This window comes from Melospiza melodia, chromosome 9, assembly GCF_035770615.1.
Source record: "Melospiza melodia melodia isolate bMelMel2 chromosome 9, bMelMel2.pri, whole genome shotgun sequence".
Classification (NCBI taxonomy): domain Eukaryota; kingdom Metazoa; phylum Chordata; class Aves; order Passeriformes; family Passerellidae; genus Melospiza; species Melospiza melodia.
In genome coordinates, this window is record NC_086202.1 from 24,250,679 (window position 1) to 24,262,895 (window position 12,217).

The 12,217-nt window shown below is 40.5% G+C and overlaps 1 protein-coding gene across 2 annotated transcripts in view; it reads left to right on the forward strand.

Annotated features, from left to right (window-relative positions):
- The window catches only part of LOC134422096 (L-threonine ammonia-lyase-like), a 31,940-nt gene extending 20,064 nt beyond the window's left edge, over positions 1-11,876 (forward strand). For both annotated transcript variants that reach the window (XM_063163899.1, XM_063163898.1), the window contains exons 10-12: positions 826-993; positions 1,306-1,363; positions 9,024-11,876. In XM_063163899.1, the coding sequence (XP_063019969.1) occupies positions 826-993; positions 1,306-1,363; positions 9,024-9,122 (325 nt within the window). In that variant the 3' untranslated portion in view covers positions 9,123-11,876. The remainder of the gene's footprint in view (positions 1-825; positions 994-1,305; positions 1,364-9,023) is intronic.
- Positions 11,877-12,217: the final 341 nt, after the last annotated feature.

Below are 12,217 nucleotides of genomic sequence, written 5' to 3' on the forward strand. Positions count from 1 at the left end.
TGCCTGCTGCAGTGACCCAGTGGCAGCTGCCTCCCCTCCTGAGAGCCGTGCACACACTCAGAGGGATTATCCTTGTGCCTGGTGTTCAGCGTGTGGCCCAGTGCTGCCTGGCCTCTCGGCCTGAGGACTCAGCACTTAAGTGGATTGGGCCTTGGCTCAGGTCATAGTCCAGAATGTATTTAAACATACATGCCCTCAAGACAAAATAAGATTTCTAGTGCAGAGGATTGCACACTAAAATACTGCTGAGACAATTCTTCAGAAGAGGCTGGCAGTGCACACAGAGCAGCAACACATTTCAGTACAGCTACAATAAAAGGGAAAATGCAAAGAGGGTACATTTGACTCTGCAGAGATATTTTCATAGACTAATCATGTGGCTCTTCACTTGCACTTCAAACATTTCTGCACTCGTTTTTCAGGGTTGTGATGAATTTAATCAATGGTTACAGAAAACCTTGAACATACATTTTGTCTGATCAGTAAGAGACTGAAACTTAGAGCTTCCAGGTGAGAATTATGTCAAATTCTTAAAACTTGCAACTTAGACCTACAGTTCCCCAGCTAATTATTGCTAATAAAACTCAAATCTCCAGGAAACGTGAAATGAAAACAACATTTCAGACCAACTAATGCAGCCAAATTATAGGCCTCCCCTACCTGCTCACAATATGGATACTGAGGCGGGAGCCCTCTAATCTGTAATATTTATTGAGGGGAGGTTCTAGCAGACCTTAGGCTGATTTTGGCACAGTCTTTATGATTTATAGTTCCTTTACACAGGCAAGTGCTAATCAAAACTCTTGTTTTTCTGTCTGTTTTCAGAGTGGCAGTTGTTATATGCAGTGGAAACCTGGAATTACATTTGCTGCAGCAGTGCATAGCTCGTGCCCTGACCCTGGATAACAGAGTGTGCAGATTTTCCCTTGTGATTTCTGACTGCCCAGGAGACATGTCAAAGCTACTGGAGCTTTTGGCTCGGGAAGAAGCAAGGTAAATCAGACTAATAGTTGGGAAATATAATCACAGATTAGCACAAAGATTATTAAAGATTGGGAAACGTTTCCAAACATCTCTGAAGCCAAGTCTGTAAGTAATTAATTAGTCAAAGGTTTTCTCCTTGTTATATTGCAGAAAAGTTTTTATTTCCTTGATTTTTGTTCCAGTCCGAAAACACCTTTGTGGCATAGAATTGCGTCTAATTCAGAAAGAAGGAAATACGTTTACTCTCCAAACACTTTCAGGAACTGTTTTGCAATGACAGGGGATTGTTGTGATCTCTAATTTGTCCCTTATTTGATCTAGAGTTTTGGATATCAAACAAGAACGCACATTTGTGACATCCGAGCTTTTCACTGTCGAGGTAAGATGAGATGCAATTTCAGTTTCTCTAATAGTAATGGCCTCCCCTGGTTTATTCTGTTTCCTTGTCTCTTTATGCCTATGTTGAAAAAGCCCAGCAGAGTGTCAGAGATTATTTCCTCTGTGTAGTACAGCTTCTTGCCAAACACTTAGCAGGCTTATAAATAATACAGGACCAGTTTTACTTGCTGTTGCAACACTGTGGTGAGGTACTCCAGGTGTTGCATGGCACTGTTGCTGGTATGAACCCTCCTGACACGTGTGGCAGGTGCTGGAGGAGGTGAGCAAGCTGGAGCATCCATCCAGAACTTGAAGAGCCAGCTGTGTAGGCTGGCTGTAATTGTCTGACATGTTTGCCTTAAAGCAATGTAGAGAACACTCTTAAGGAATTCTCCTTTTAAACTAGGGACTCAGTTTTGTTTCTTAGCCACCCAGAGCACAGAGGAAAGCCATTATTCCTTTGTTGAGTATTGGATGCAGAAAGAGTGAAGAGGTGCTACCAGCTAATGGTGTCTCTTAAAAGGACCATTTTTCTCATGATGCATCTCTTATTTCAACTGGTTTGGCAAAGGTGTGGTCCTACTGATTTCATGCTATTGCTGTCCAGGTCCAACCTGACTTAGTTTGTGAAACCCCAGGTGGAAGTCAAATTAGAGATCTTTGCTAATCAGGCTCATAATTGGGGTGCAGAAAAGTTACTGGGTAAGCAATCTCGTTGATTTTTGCCTTTAAATTTAATTTCCCGCCTGGATGCAAAAGCCTCCTCAATATTTTCACTTGCAGATATAAAGAAGAGGCAGATTAAAGATCACTATGGTACATGATATCATCAATACTCTCAAGCATCTAGGACTTAACCCACATTGTTCTGCAGTGTGCCATAATGATAGGCCAGCTTTGGCTGATTTGGAGATAGTGTGACACTCACTGCACGAGGTGCAGGAGGTGGATAAACCCCTCTGAGTGACCAACTTAGCTCTGGAAATGCTTTTCACTGAAGGTTAGATTCAATAAAGCCTGTAACTCTTATAAAGTTTTCAATGCCATTTATATGGAGTGAGACTTGTAGTTTTTACTAATGCAATTATTAGGCAAATCAAATTAAATCTACTGTCTTAGGTGTTTCTCTTTTTTTGTTTGGTTTGGTTTGGTTTTTTAGTTTTTAGTAAATACAGGCCCTGAATGAAAACAGTGCTATATAGTATTCTCTGCACTTTAAACAGTGTAATTTCACTTCAAGAATCTGACAGTGTTGTACAAAAAGGGTGAAGGGAGGAATTTGCATCCCTGAATAATTTAATTGGATATTGAATTTGCATGATGGCTTTCAACCAGTCTGGGAGAGGCTATTGCATAATTAGATGTGAAGTACAAAGTAGTGGCCCAGACATACAGACCTCTGCAGGCAGCTCTATCTGGTGATATCTAGAGGACTGTGAAGCTTTCTTTGAAAATTAAAACATGTGTAGTCAAAAAGGGTTTATATGTAAGCATCAAAATGAATTTGCTCTATCCAGGTACAAGGAAAAAATACTTATTTTCAGAGTAAAGCTAATATCTATGAAGAGTATTTTGGTTTTTTCTTTGTTGTTTCTAAGAGCCAAAGACCAGTGTCATCAAAACATTTTAATCATTTGTAATATAAATTACCGCACATAAAATAAGGCATGAATTTAGACCTGGATCAAGAACCAAAATTACCACCTTGTGCTGTACTGGCAGTAATGACAAGAAAGGCATTGCAGCCATACCCATTTCATTCTGACTTTAATGTGTGCTTGTGACTGTGGATGTAGATTAGGTGTTTGACAGGACAGAGCAGAGAGCATAGATGCTGATTTGAAACACTAAATCTGTCCTGTCAAGATTATTGCCTCAGTATTTAATCATCCTTTTAGATGTACCCTTTTATTTCTAACAGAGAGAAACTTGGCTTCTAGTCACTTATCAGGCTGACAGAGCTGCTTTGGTTGGGTTTTTTTCATTCTAGTGCCTTTCAGGGTTAGTGCTTGTTCATCTAGTGCACACTTGGAACACTCTGTGGGAAGATCCTTGTTGACAGTCTGGTTTAATGAAAAAGTAAGGACTTTCTAAAATGAAATTTTGTGTTCAATCTTCACTTCTGGAAAAAAAAAACTTTTGGAACATTTTAGTGGCAAAAATAAGATTTTTTTTCTGTACTAAAGACTAAGGAAGGAATATGTCTATATTAGAGTAAGAAGTGCCTTGTGCAGAGGGATCAGCTGCTTGTGTTTCATAGAATATTATGGGAGTTTCTTTAGGATTCTGCCTGCTCATACCTCCAGTTTAGATTCTCTTCCCTTGTGACTCATTCTGGATTTCTTTCTTGCAGAGGAATACACCCTTATTCAGTCTTACCTGACTGGTTAGGAAACTACTTCCAAAGTCCCTGTATTGGAATAGATAACTCTTAGCAAATCAGACAAATAACCAGTCTGGGAAGATTCACATTTTACACCTGTTGAAGGAGGTTAGATGACAGGGAATATCTAGGCAGAAAAAAGATCTGAGCTAATGAAATAATCATCTGATATCACCAGTTAAGTGGATACAGATATCTAAAGGACTACCCAAATCATGGGAGGGAGCTACAACTTGCTTCTGTGAACTTTCTCTGTTCTCCATCAGTAATATTCCTCAGATTCAATTGGGACAATTTATCATTTAAATTGCTTCCATATGTAAACCTCTTTAAAACCATTTAAGTCCCTTTAATTTCATAATACTATTGGCTCATAGAGAAGTCAATGAACAAAAATCAATAAGCAACTTAATAGGGTAAGGACATTCTTTGCCATGAAGTAGTTCAGCAGCTTGCCTGCTTCATGAGTGTATAATTTTTGGACTCGGGCAACCTAGTTGAAAAAAATTTCCTTGAGCTCATCCATTTTCTAGAAAAGTCTTCTCCCCACTGAAATGCCAGCATGGTCAAACGGGCAGGTCCAGGAGGGTTCTGTAAGGTTGTGAATTGCCCCAGCAGCTTTTCAGTGGGTGGCAGTGCTCCCTCTGAGCTCACTCCTGTCTGGCATTATGGGCTGTCTGGTCTGTTCACTTCAGGCCTCTTGGGAGCTTCACTGTGCTGTGGTTTTGGAGAACTTGGAAGAGACTGCCTGTGAAAAGAACATCCACCACACTACTTCTCCCTCTTGTCTGTGCATGAAAATGCTAAATCATAGATCAAATATTTCCTTTTCTTTTCAGTAATATTGCACATTCTCCCAGTGGTGCTGAAATTCCTGGCTTTGTGTGGCATAGTGCCTGTTTTTCTCATGCAGTTCATTCACCTCAGGCCAGAACTCAATAAATTATTTTAGTCTGCTCTGGTCAATTTGAATAAATTATTTTGGGCCAGCTTGCATTCTGTAAAGGATGGAAGGGAATATTTTGGATTAGAGTCCCCAGTTGCCAACATATTGCCTGTCATTGCCCTGTGAAGCAGATACACTGGAGCAGGCAGCTGTGCAGCTCACATGTGCAGAAAGGTGCTATCATTCCCAAAGCATTCCCTGCATGACCCTGGGCAAGGCTCTGCTTCCATGTTCCATCCCCAGCTGCAGAGTGGAGACACTGGGAGTGGGAAGCTCAACACTCCATTTCTTCTGAGGGTCCCCAGAAGAATTTGGTGCTGTTCTTTAAGGCATTCCCCAGCAGTCTGTGGCACAGGGCAGCCTGTGAGAAGGAGAGGCTGCCCTGGGAGGGTCTGAGTGTTCCTGTGGGTTCTTACCTGCCTTACGTAATGGCTGCAGCTTGTTCCTGCTCGTGCTCACCCACCTGAGTGCCCCAAGTGCCAAAAGATAAGGGCTCAGCTTGCACAACCAGCTGACAGCTGCTGCTCTCTTTCTCAAGCATTCCATTGCTCTGACCACGGGGACAATCTGGCAGCTGATCCCAAACCATCAGCTGAGCTGCTGTTACCAAATAATCTGTAATGTGACATAATCTACACTGGGTGTTTACCAAATAATTCACAAAATTGCCCAGCTGTTAATTATTTTAAAAGAAACCCCTTTTTCTAAATACAGAACAGAAACCAGTATATATAAAAATCAAGTTTTCCTTCTTAACTTGACTTTCATGCAAGCAAACCTCTAATGTTGCTAAATGTGGTGTATCATAAATACTGAGTTATGCAAAAAGACTTAGATGCCTGAATACTAAGACTTAGATGATGAATACTAAGTTATTCATACTTAAGATGAATAATATGATTTCTAGAATTAAAGAAGCAGAATAGAAAGGTTCAATGGATGATTCAAAGACATAAAGAACTGCACTGGTTATTTAGGATTAGCTGTGCATGGAGCCTGGAAAAGCACAAAAGGCTGAAATCTCTTGATTCACCAGTACTACTCACATTTCCTCTGCTCTCTAACATTGGCTTAGCATGTCCACCCACTGTTTATTTGCACACACAGCCTACAGATAGTAGACATAAGGGAGCTGACAGGTATGCCAAATTAATTTTTAAAATCTAGGAAAATATTATCTAAAAGGTGAAGCGTCCCCACTGAGATCTTGCAGTTAAAAGGTAGTAGAGGTGTCCACCCTATTCAGCACAGAACTTTGCATATTTCTACCTTTTATGTTATGAAGTTATGAAATTTCCTGTCTTTGAAGTCAGTGTAATTCCAAAGAGTGTTTGGATTTATGCATCTGGATTTTGGTGTTGCATGGCAATAACTTCTTATAATTTTTTTCCTTTAATTCTTTTTCAGCTTTTGTCCTGCTTCCTCAATAATTTCCAGTCATAAAATAAACCCCACAAGCCATCAGTATTCAGTGAAATCTCTTCTGTCTTTAATTTAACTTGTAGGCCTGCTCTGAAAAAAACTTACAGGCTGACTTAACCCTTTGGCTGAAATATATCTTTAGATTACCTGTCACAGGGAATGGAACCTAAATGCAGTAAAAGGTCTATCTGTCTGGTTATTTTAATGGTCTGACTGGACCAGACAATTATTTAATTAATTAATCCAGCAAAGATATGATATGTAGGAGAGAAATTTGTAAAATGCACTCTGTTGGTGGTTTTGTGGGGTTTTTGATACAGAGAAAAGCAAGGTGTGCTGTGCACAGCTGGCCCTGCAGCCAATAAGAGCTCTGCAGGTTCCAAAATCCCATGTATAGTTCTGAGGCTTATCAGTATGAAATAAGTTTAAGGTAAATTTTTCTCTAGTTGTCATAAGTTACCTTGTCTGGTGTACAAGAAAGATCAGGCAATAGGATTTGTCGTTTATTCTTAAATAAGACCATTTTGGGGCACTTACTCTTAGGTCATCAATAGCTATGCAACCTCCTATAGGTATTGGGGTGCTTCTGCTTCCCACACAAAATATAACCCCATAAAGTCCCTGTGAATGTGAGGATTGCTCTTTACTCATGTAAATTATGTGTCCCAGGCAAAGCAAGCAAGAGAGAAAGTTTGTGAAAGTATAACTGCAGTGTAAATTGGCTTAATCTAAGCAAGAAAGTAAATTCCTGCCTTCCTTGCTGCTGAGATCTGGAGCTGCCCCGAGGTGTTGTGTGATTCTCTCTTCACTCCTGCTGGGACCAAATGTTCTCTATTCCTTTCTTTGACAACTGTGAAAAATCAGGTGAATTTCTGGGGTTGTTTTTTAGCACTGCTGTTGCTGTTAGTACTTTTATGACACACAGCAGCTCAGTGTCTCCCTTATCAGCTGCTGCTTGTGGTGCATGCTTAGAACAGAATGACAGCGTTTATCCAGCCTGCTCACAAGCTCTCTGTGAGCAAAGAGCTCTCTCTCTGGCTCCAGTCTACTGAGGTCTGCCTGGTTTCCATCATGAGCAGAAAGGAAAGGGCAGAGAGGATAATTAGCCATAAATCAAAATGCTTCCCCGTGCTTGCTCCCAGGGCAGAGCCGCAGCTTGCACCGAGACATTCAAGGCTGAATCTCTCCCATGCAGACTGGTTCCAGGAGCAGCTATTGATTTGCTCAGGACAAAACAGGCATGATTACTCTGGAAGAGGAAGAATCTTACTTTTTTAATTACAGACTCCATGTGAGATGTGTCTGTCCCCTTGAAGATATGATTGCAAAGCTTTGGAGATTTTACATGAAGCAGGGAATGGATAATGGGTGTTGGGTACATTGGTGTTCTCAGATACTTTTCCCAGTCATTGTGTTCTCTCCCCTTTCCTCATTATTTCTTGTCCTCTATGACTGTCCTTCTCTTGAGATTAAATCCCACTTTTTTTGAAGAAGAAAAAATTAGCATCTAATTTGCATTCCAAAGAGCCAAACAAATAGAACTATGCGCAGCACAAGAGGTGAAGAATTACAAGACCAGATCAGAATTGTGGCTTATTTCATGGTGGGTATTTGAGAAACTGAAGCCAGTTTTCTAATTAAGTGAGCTATGGCTATTTAGATTAACTTGGAGTGTTAGTGTTTTATATTTTCATTCAGCACTTTTGCTAAAGGTTTATTGTTATTTTAAGACAGTTCCAGAAACCATGAATTCTAAGTTCTTATTTAGAAATGTCCTTGTAAACAAATTAGAGTATTTTTTGTTTTCTAAAAGGGATGCAGCTCTGATAGGAACATTTTGACAGGGCATGTCTGGAGCAGCCCACCACCAGGTTTTCATGGCTCCCCGTTTCTCTGCTCTCTGTAGATTTGCTGCTACACTGAACTCTCTGTAGCTGCACTGTGACTCATCTTGGGTCCTTTCCTTGCTAGATTTCCATGTTTCTGTTTTCCCATGTGGCACTTTCAACACCAGTGATTATTGCAGCAGGACTATCAGTAATGGAAGTTAGGAGCCTCAAATTGTGAAGTATGATTTTCCTTCTGTGCCTTTAATTTGGTGCCTCATCTTTGCTAGTGCCCAGGCTTTCAAGTGATGGGGGCAGAGATGTGAGTATGCAAAAAAGAGAGAGAATTGAAAAATTTAAAAAATGCCATTCAAGTTATTATCTTTAGTGTCTACATGACAGGATTTCAACAGTACCTTTGGAGGAAAGTGAAGAAATTAAAAAAAACTATCAAGATTAGTTTTGCCCAAGTTGTTTTATTTAGCAGTAGAACAACCAGAAAAGAAAACTAGAAGTGATGCAATAAGCAAACAAAAAACAGAATTAAGCAAGAAGGTGTGTGAGAAGTGAAACCAGCCAAAATATTGCAGAGATTATAGAGAACTGGGGGATAACTCCATGACAGACAAGAGAAGGAGAATGCAAAAAGCTTGAAGGATGGAAGTACTGGAACAAACACTTGCCAGGAATACAGAAATGTGATGAGCTAATAGTCATAGTGCATGAGGTGGCAGCAATGCCACGCACAGGGAAAGGAAAAGAGAGGCTGCTAACAGATGTCTCCAGGGAGGCCAAGAGCAGAGAGGTACCTTGCCCAAGAGCCAGCAGAGGATCAGCTGTCTTATTTAAACTTTGAAGGCTATAAAGTAGGGTTTTGGAAGGTTTTATGGTCCTGCAGATGGGCTGGAAGAGCCCCAGATGTCTGCAATGTCAGTTCTCTTACCTGCATAGAGAGCGGATATGAGGGACAGAGTTTTTATTTTGAACTGGTTGTTTTTATGAGTGCATTTTAGGTTTAAGTTGGAAATGGCTTTGTCTGAGATTGCTGCCATGCCATCAGGAATGGTCCTAATTCTTTTTCCAGGTGATCTGCACTGTGGAGACCAGAGACAAGATCCACACAGCCCAGCTGAGGAATGCACTCCTGGAACGCTACCCCACAGCCGCCTGGACGGAGCGGTGACGGGCGCAGCGCGGCTGGGGCACCAGGGCCTCTGCCACGGACTCTGCAGAGCCCCAGCCTGGAGGCTGTCGCAACAAATATCATCTTTCAGAGCTGAACAGTTAGCAAATAGCATCAGGATATTGATTTCCTGCTCAAAATGTAGTAAATGTCTTTGGGAAAAAAAAGTTCAACTCAAAACTTTAGTTTAGCTAAGGGAAGCTCTTAGTCTCTGCTGGTGTTGGAATTCCTCATTTCATTATCAGCTGGCTGCCTGGATTTTAGCTAGTTTGTAGAACCCAATGATATTCCATAAACAAGGAGAAGGCATTTCTCTTTACATCTGGATATAGACCTCTCAAAGGTCTTCTGATTTTGATGCCCATTGTTGAAGTAATGCAGCTCCTTCTGCTGGACTTAGCCACATTACAAGTGCAGAAATTTTCTGTTTCCAAGCCAGAAGCAGTTTTCTGTTTGCTAAATCTGCTTCAGGAGGTGTGTGGGATTGAACATGAATATGTTCTGATCTTTGCTACCATGTGAGGAAAAATTCTGCTAATAGAAGGTAATTTAAATGCAGACAGAAAAACCCTTGGAAGATAAAAGCCAATATAACATTAATTTTTTCCAAAGGGAAAATGATCCTATTTGCAAAATAAAATTCCAAAATATTTTGCAGAAATTGAAAAAAAAGTATAGAGTATTATTAGAGCTCATAAACAGAAAACAAATGTATTTCTTCCCTCTGCTTTTGGAGACTCAGTATAAAAAGGAGTCTCACTACCAATGTAAATTTTGTAAATAGCATTCCACTGATTATCTTAGTCTGTCTAAAACAGGCTCTATCCATCTCACCTGACAGATTGAGTGCACTGTTAATAGTGACATATATTTAAAGACCACATGTTAATAGCCAAAGGCAGTGCTGGGAGAAGAGGAAGCCTAAGTCTTAGGCACATGGCTAATGCAATTAACAAAGAACACATTGACCTAAATACCATTTTTATCACTACAGGCAGAGACCAACTAATAATATAACAGAGTGGGATGGCAAGAAATGTAAGAGGAGTTCAGGCCCTCTTCTGAATGTGCACACAACACAGTTGTGCCTTTCATTTGGACAGAATTTAACTTCAGCTCTGGAATACCTTACAGCTCCTTCCAGTACCTAAAGAGGGCCCCCAGGAAAGCTGCATGGGTCAAGGGGCAAAGGCTTTAAAGAGGGCAGATTTATATTAGGAATAAAGAAGAAATGCTGTACTGTGAGGGTGGTGAGGCTCTGGCACAGGCTGCCCAGAAAAGTTATGGATGCCCATCCCTGGAATGATTCAAAGCCATGTTGGTCGGGGCTTTGAGCTATCTGGTCCAGTGAGCAGGAGTCCGTGACAGGGAGGTTGGAACTAAATGGTCTTTGAGGTCCCTTCCAACCCAAACCATTCTGTGGTTCCGTGATCCATCTCCCCCTGTAGCTTGTGCAGGCAAGAAGGGATGAGAAGGGCAGCATTGTGGCTGTCTCTGCAGTAGAATTTTTCTGAGAAATAATCTATTTTCTCCTTCTTGTTGAAGTTCACAGAGGAGCAGGAGTACAGAGTCTGACAAATGGTGGACAAAAAATAGAAGTTTACAGGTTTGGTCTGGTTTTGGAAGGACCATATTGGTTTGCACATGGAACTAAAAATTATTGATGCCCCAGTGGTTTGTTTTGCTCCCTTCTTGCCATCCAGAATGATGGGTATAGGCCTTGGTTCTATAAATCACAGTTGAGTCCTATCAGACACAACTCTCTCTACTGTCAGGAGAGTTTAAAAATCTGTATGGAAATAGGTTACAGAGGCCATATTACATATTTGCTACTTCCATTGGAATGAGAAATGAACCACATCATCAAAGAGCAGATTTGGGGATGAAAACCCACTATTGGTGAGGTAAAGTACCCTCTCGTGTTTTCTGAAAAAATTCTTAGGAAATTTTGAGGATGTCTCAGGTACCTACATGAGAAGAAAATGGAACTTTATAACCAAAGTTCTCAGTAGTGGCCAACATGTTCTGCTGTCTGGGTATTTGGATTAAAAATTTTGGATTACCCGGTACTTTATTGTTTTAGAAGCTCAGAGCATTAACAACTTTTCCTAACCAGTGCAGTTAGCACGTCTTCACAAACCTGGGGCAAGTAGATGTAGCAGATAGAGCAACCAAAAATGCACTTGAAATCACTATAAGATTTTGGAAATGTGTTTGGGGTGGGGGGAAGGAAGGTGATGTCCAGAAGGTTCTTAAAATGTCGAACATTATATTTGCTGTTTGGTTTTATTTTTATTGTTTTAAGTATAAACATAGTTTAAAGTGTAAATCACTCTTCAGTAATAAACACTTTATATGTGAATATAATAATACCAGAGGTATTTTACATTCTATATTGCCTTCATTGAAGTCTCATTGGCTTAAAAGACAAAATTAAGATCTTCCAAGGGGGGAAAAAAAAACTCAAAATGAGACATTTAAATGAATGTATGCTTGGAAAGAATAATTAAATACATGTGCTGCTAACCTTTTCCTTTTTGAATTATGAAATATAATAAGATCTATGGCATTTCAAATATTTAATAATGCGGTTTTGAATGTTTTATTTAAAGAAGTATTTTTATATAGAGTGTTCTTATGTACCTTGAAAAATAACTTTAATGATTATTTAAAATTTCACTAATGCTTAAATGAGCAAAATATAAATCTAAGCATTGTATTTATTTGAAAAACAATTAAAATTCTGCTACGCCACCTCAGCAATGAAAGATTTGTCATTCTCTCGTGTGACAGTGATAGCAGCCTCACTTTAAAAAATCAGAGTTAATGTTTTTCTTTTAACTGTCATAGACATTGGCTCAAAACCCACATCATTCATGCGAGGGGGGAGCTCTGAGCTGGCAGGGAGGAGAGAGCAGCTGGGCAGGATGGCTGCTGTGGCCCTGGGTGGGAGTCAGCATGGACTGCCCTCATTCCAGCCCAGACCCTGCCCATTCCAGCCCAGACCCGGCTCATTCCAGCCCAGACCCGGCTCATTCCAGCCCGGACCCTGCTCATTCCAGCCCAGACCCTGCTCATTCCAGCCCAGACCCTGC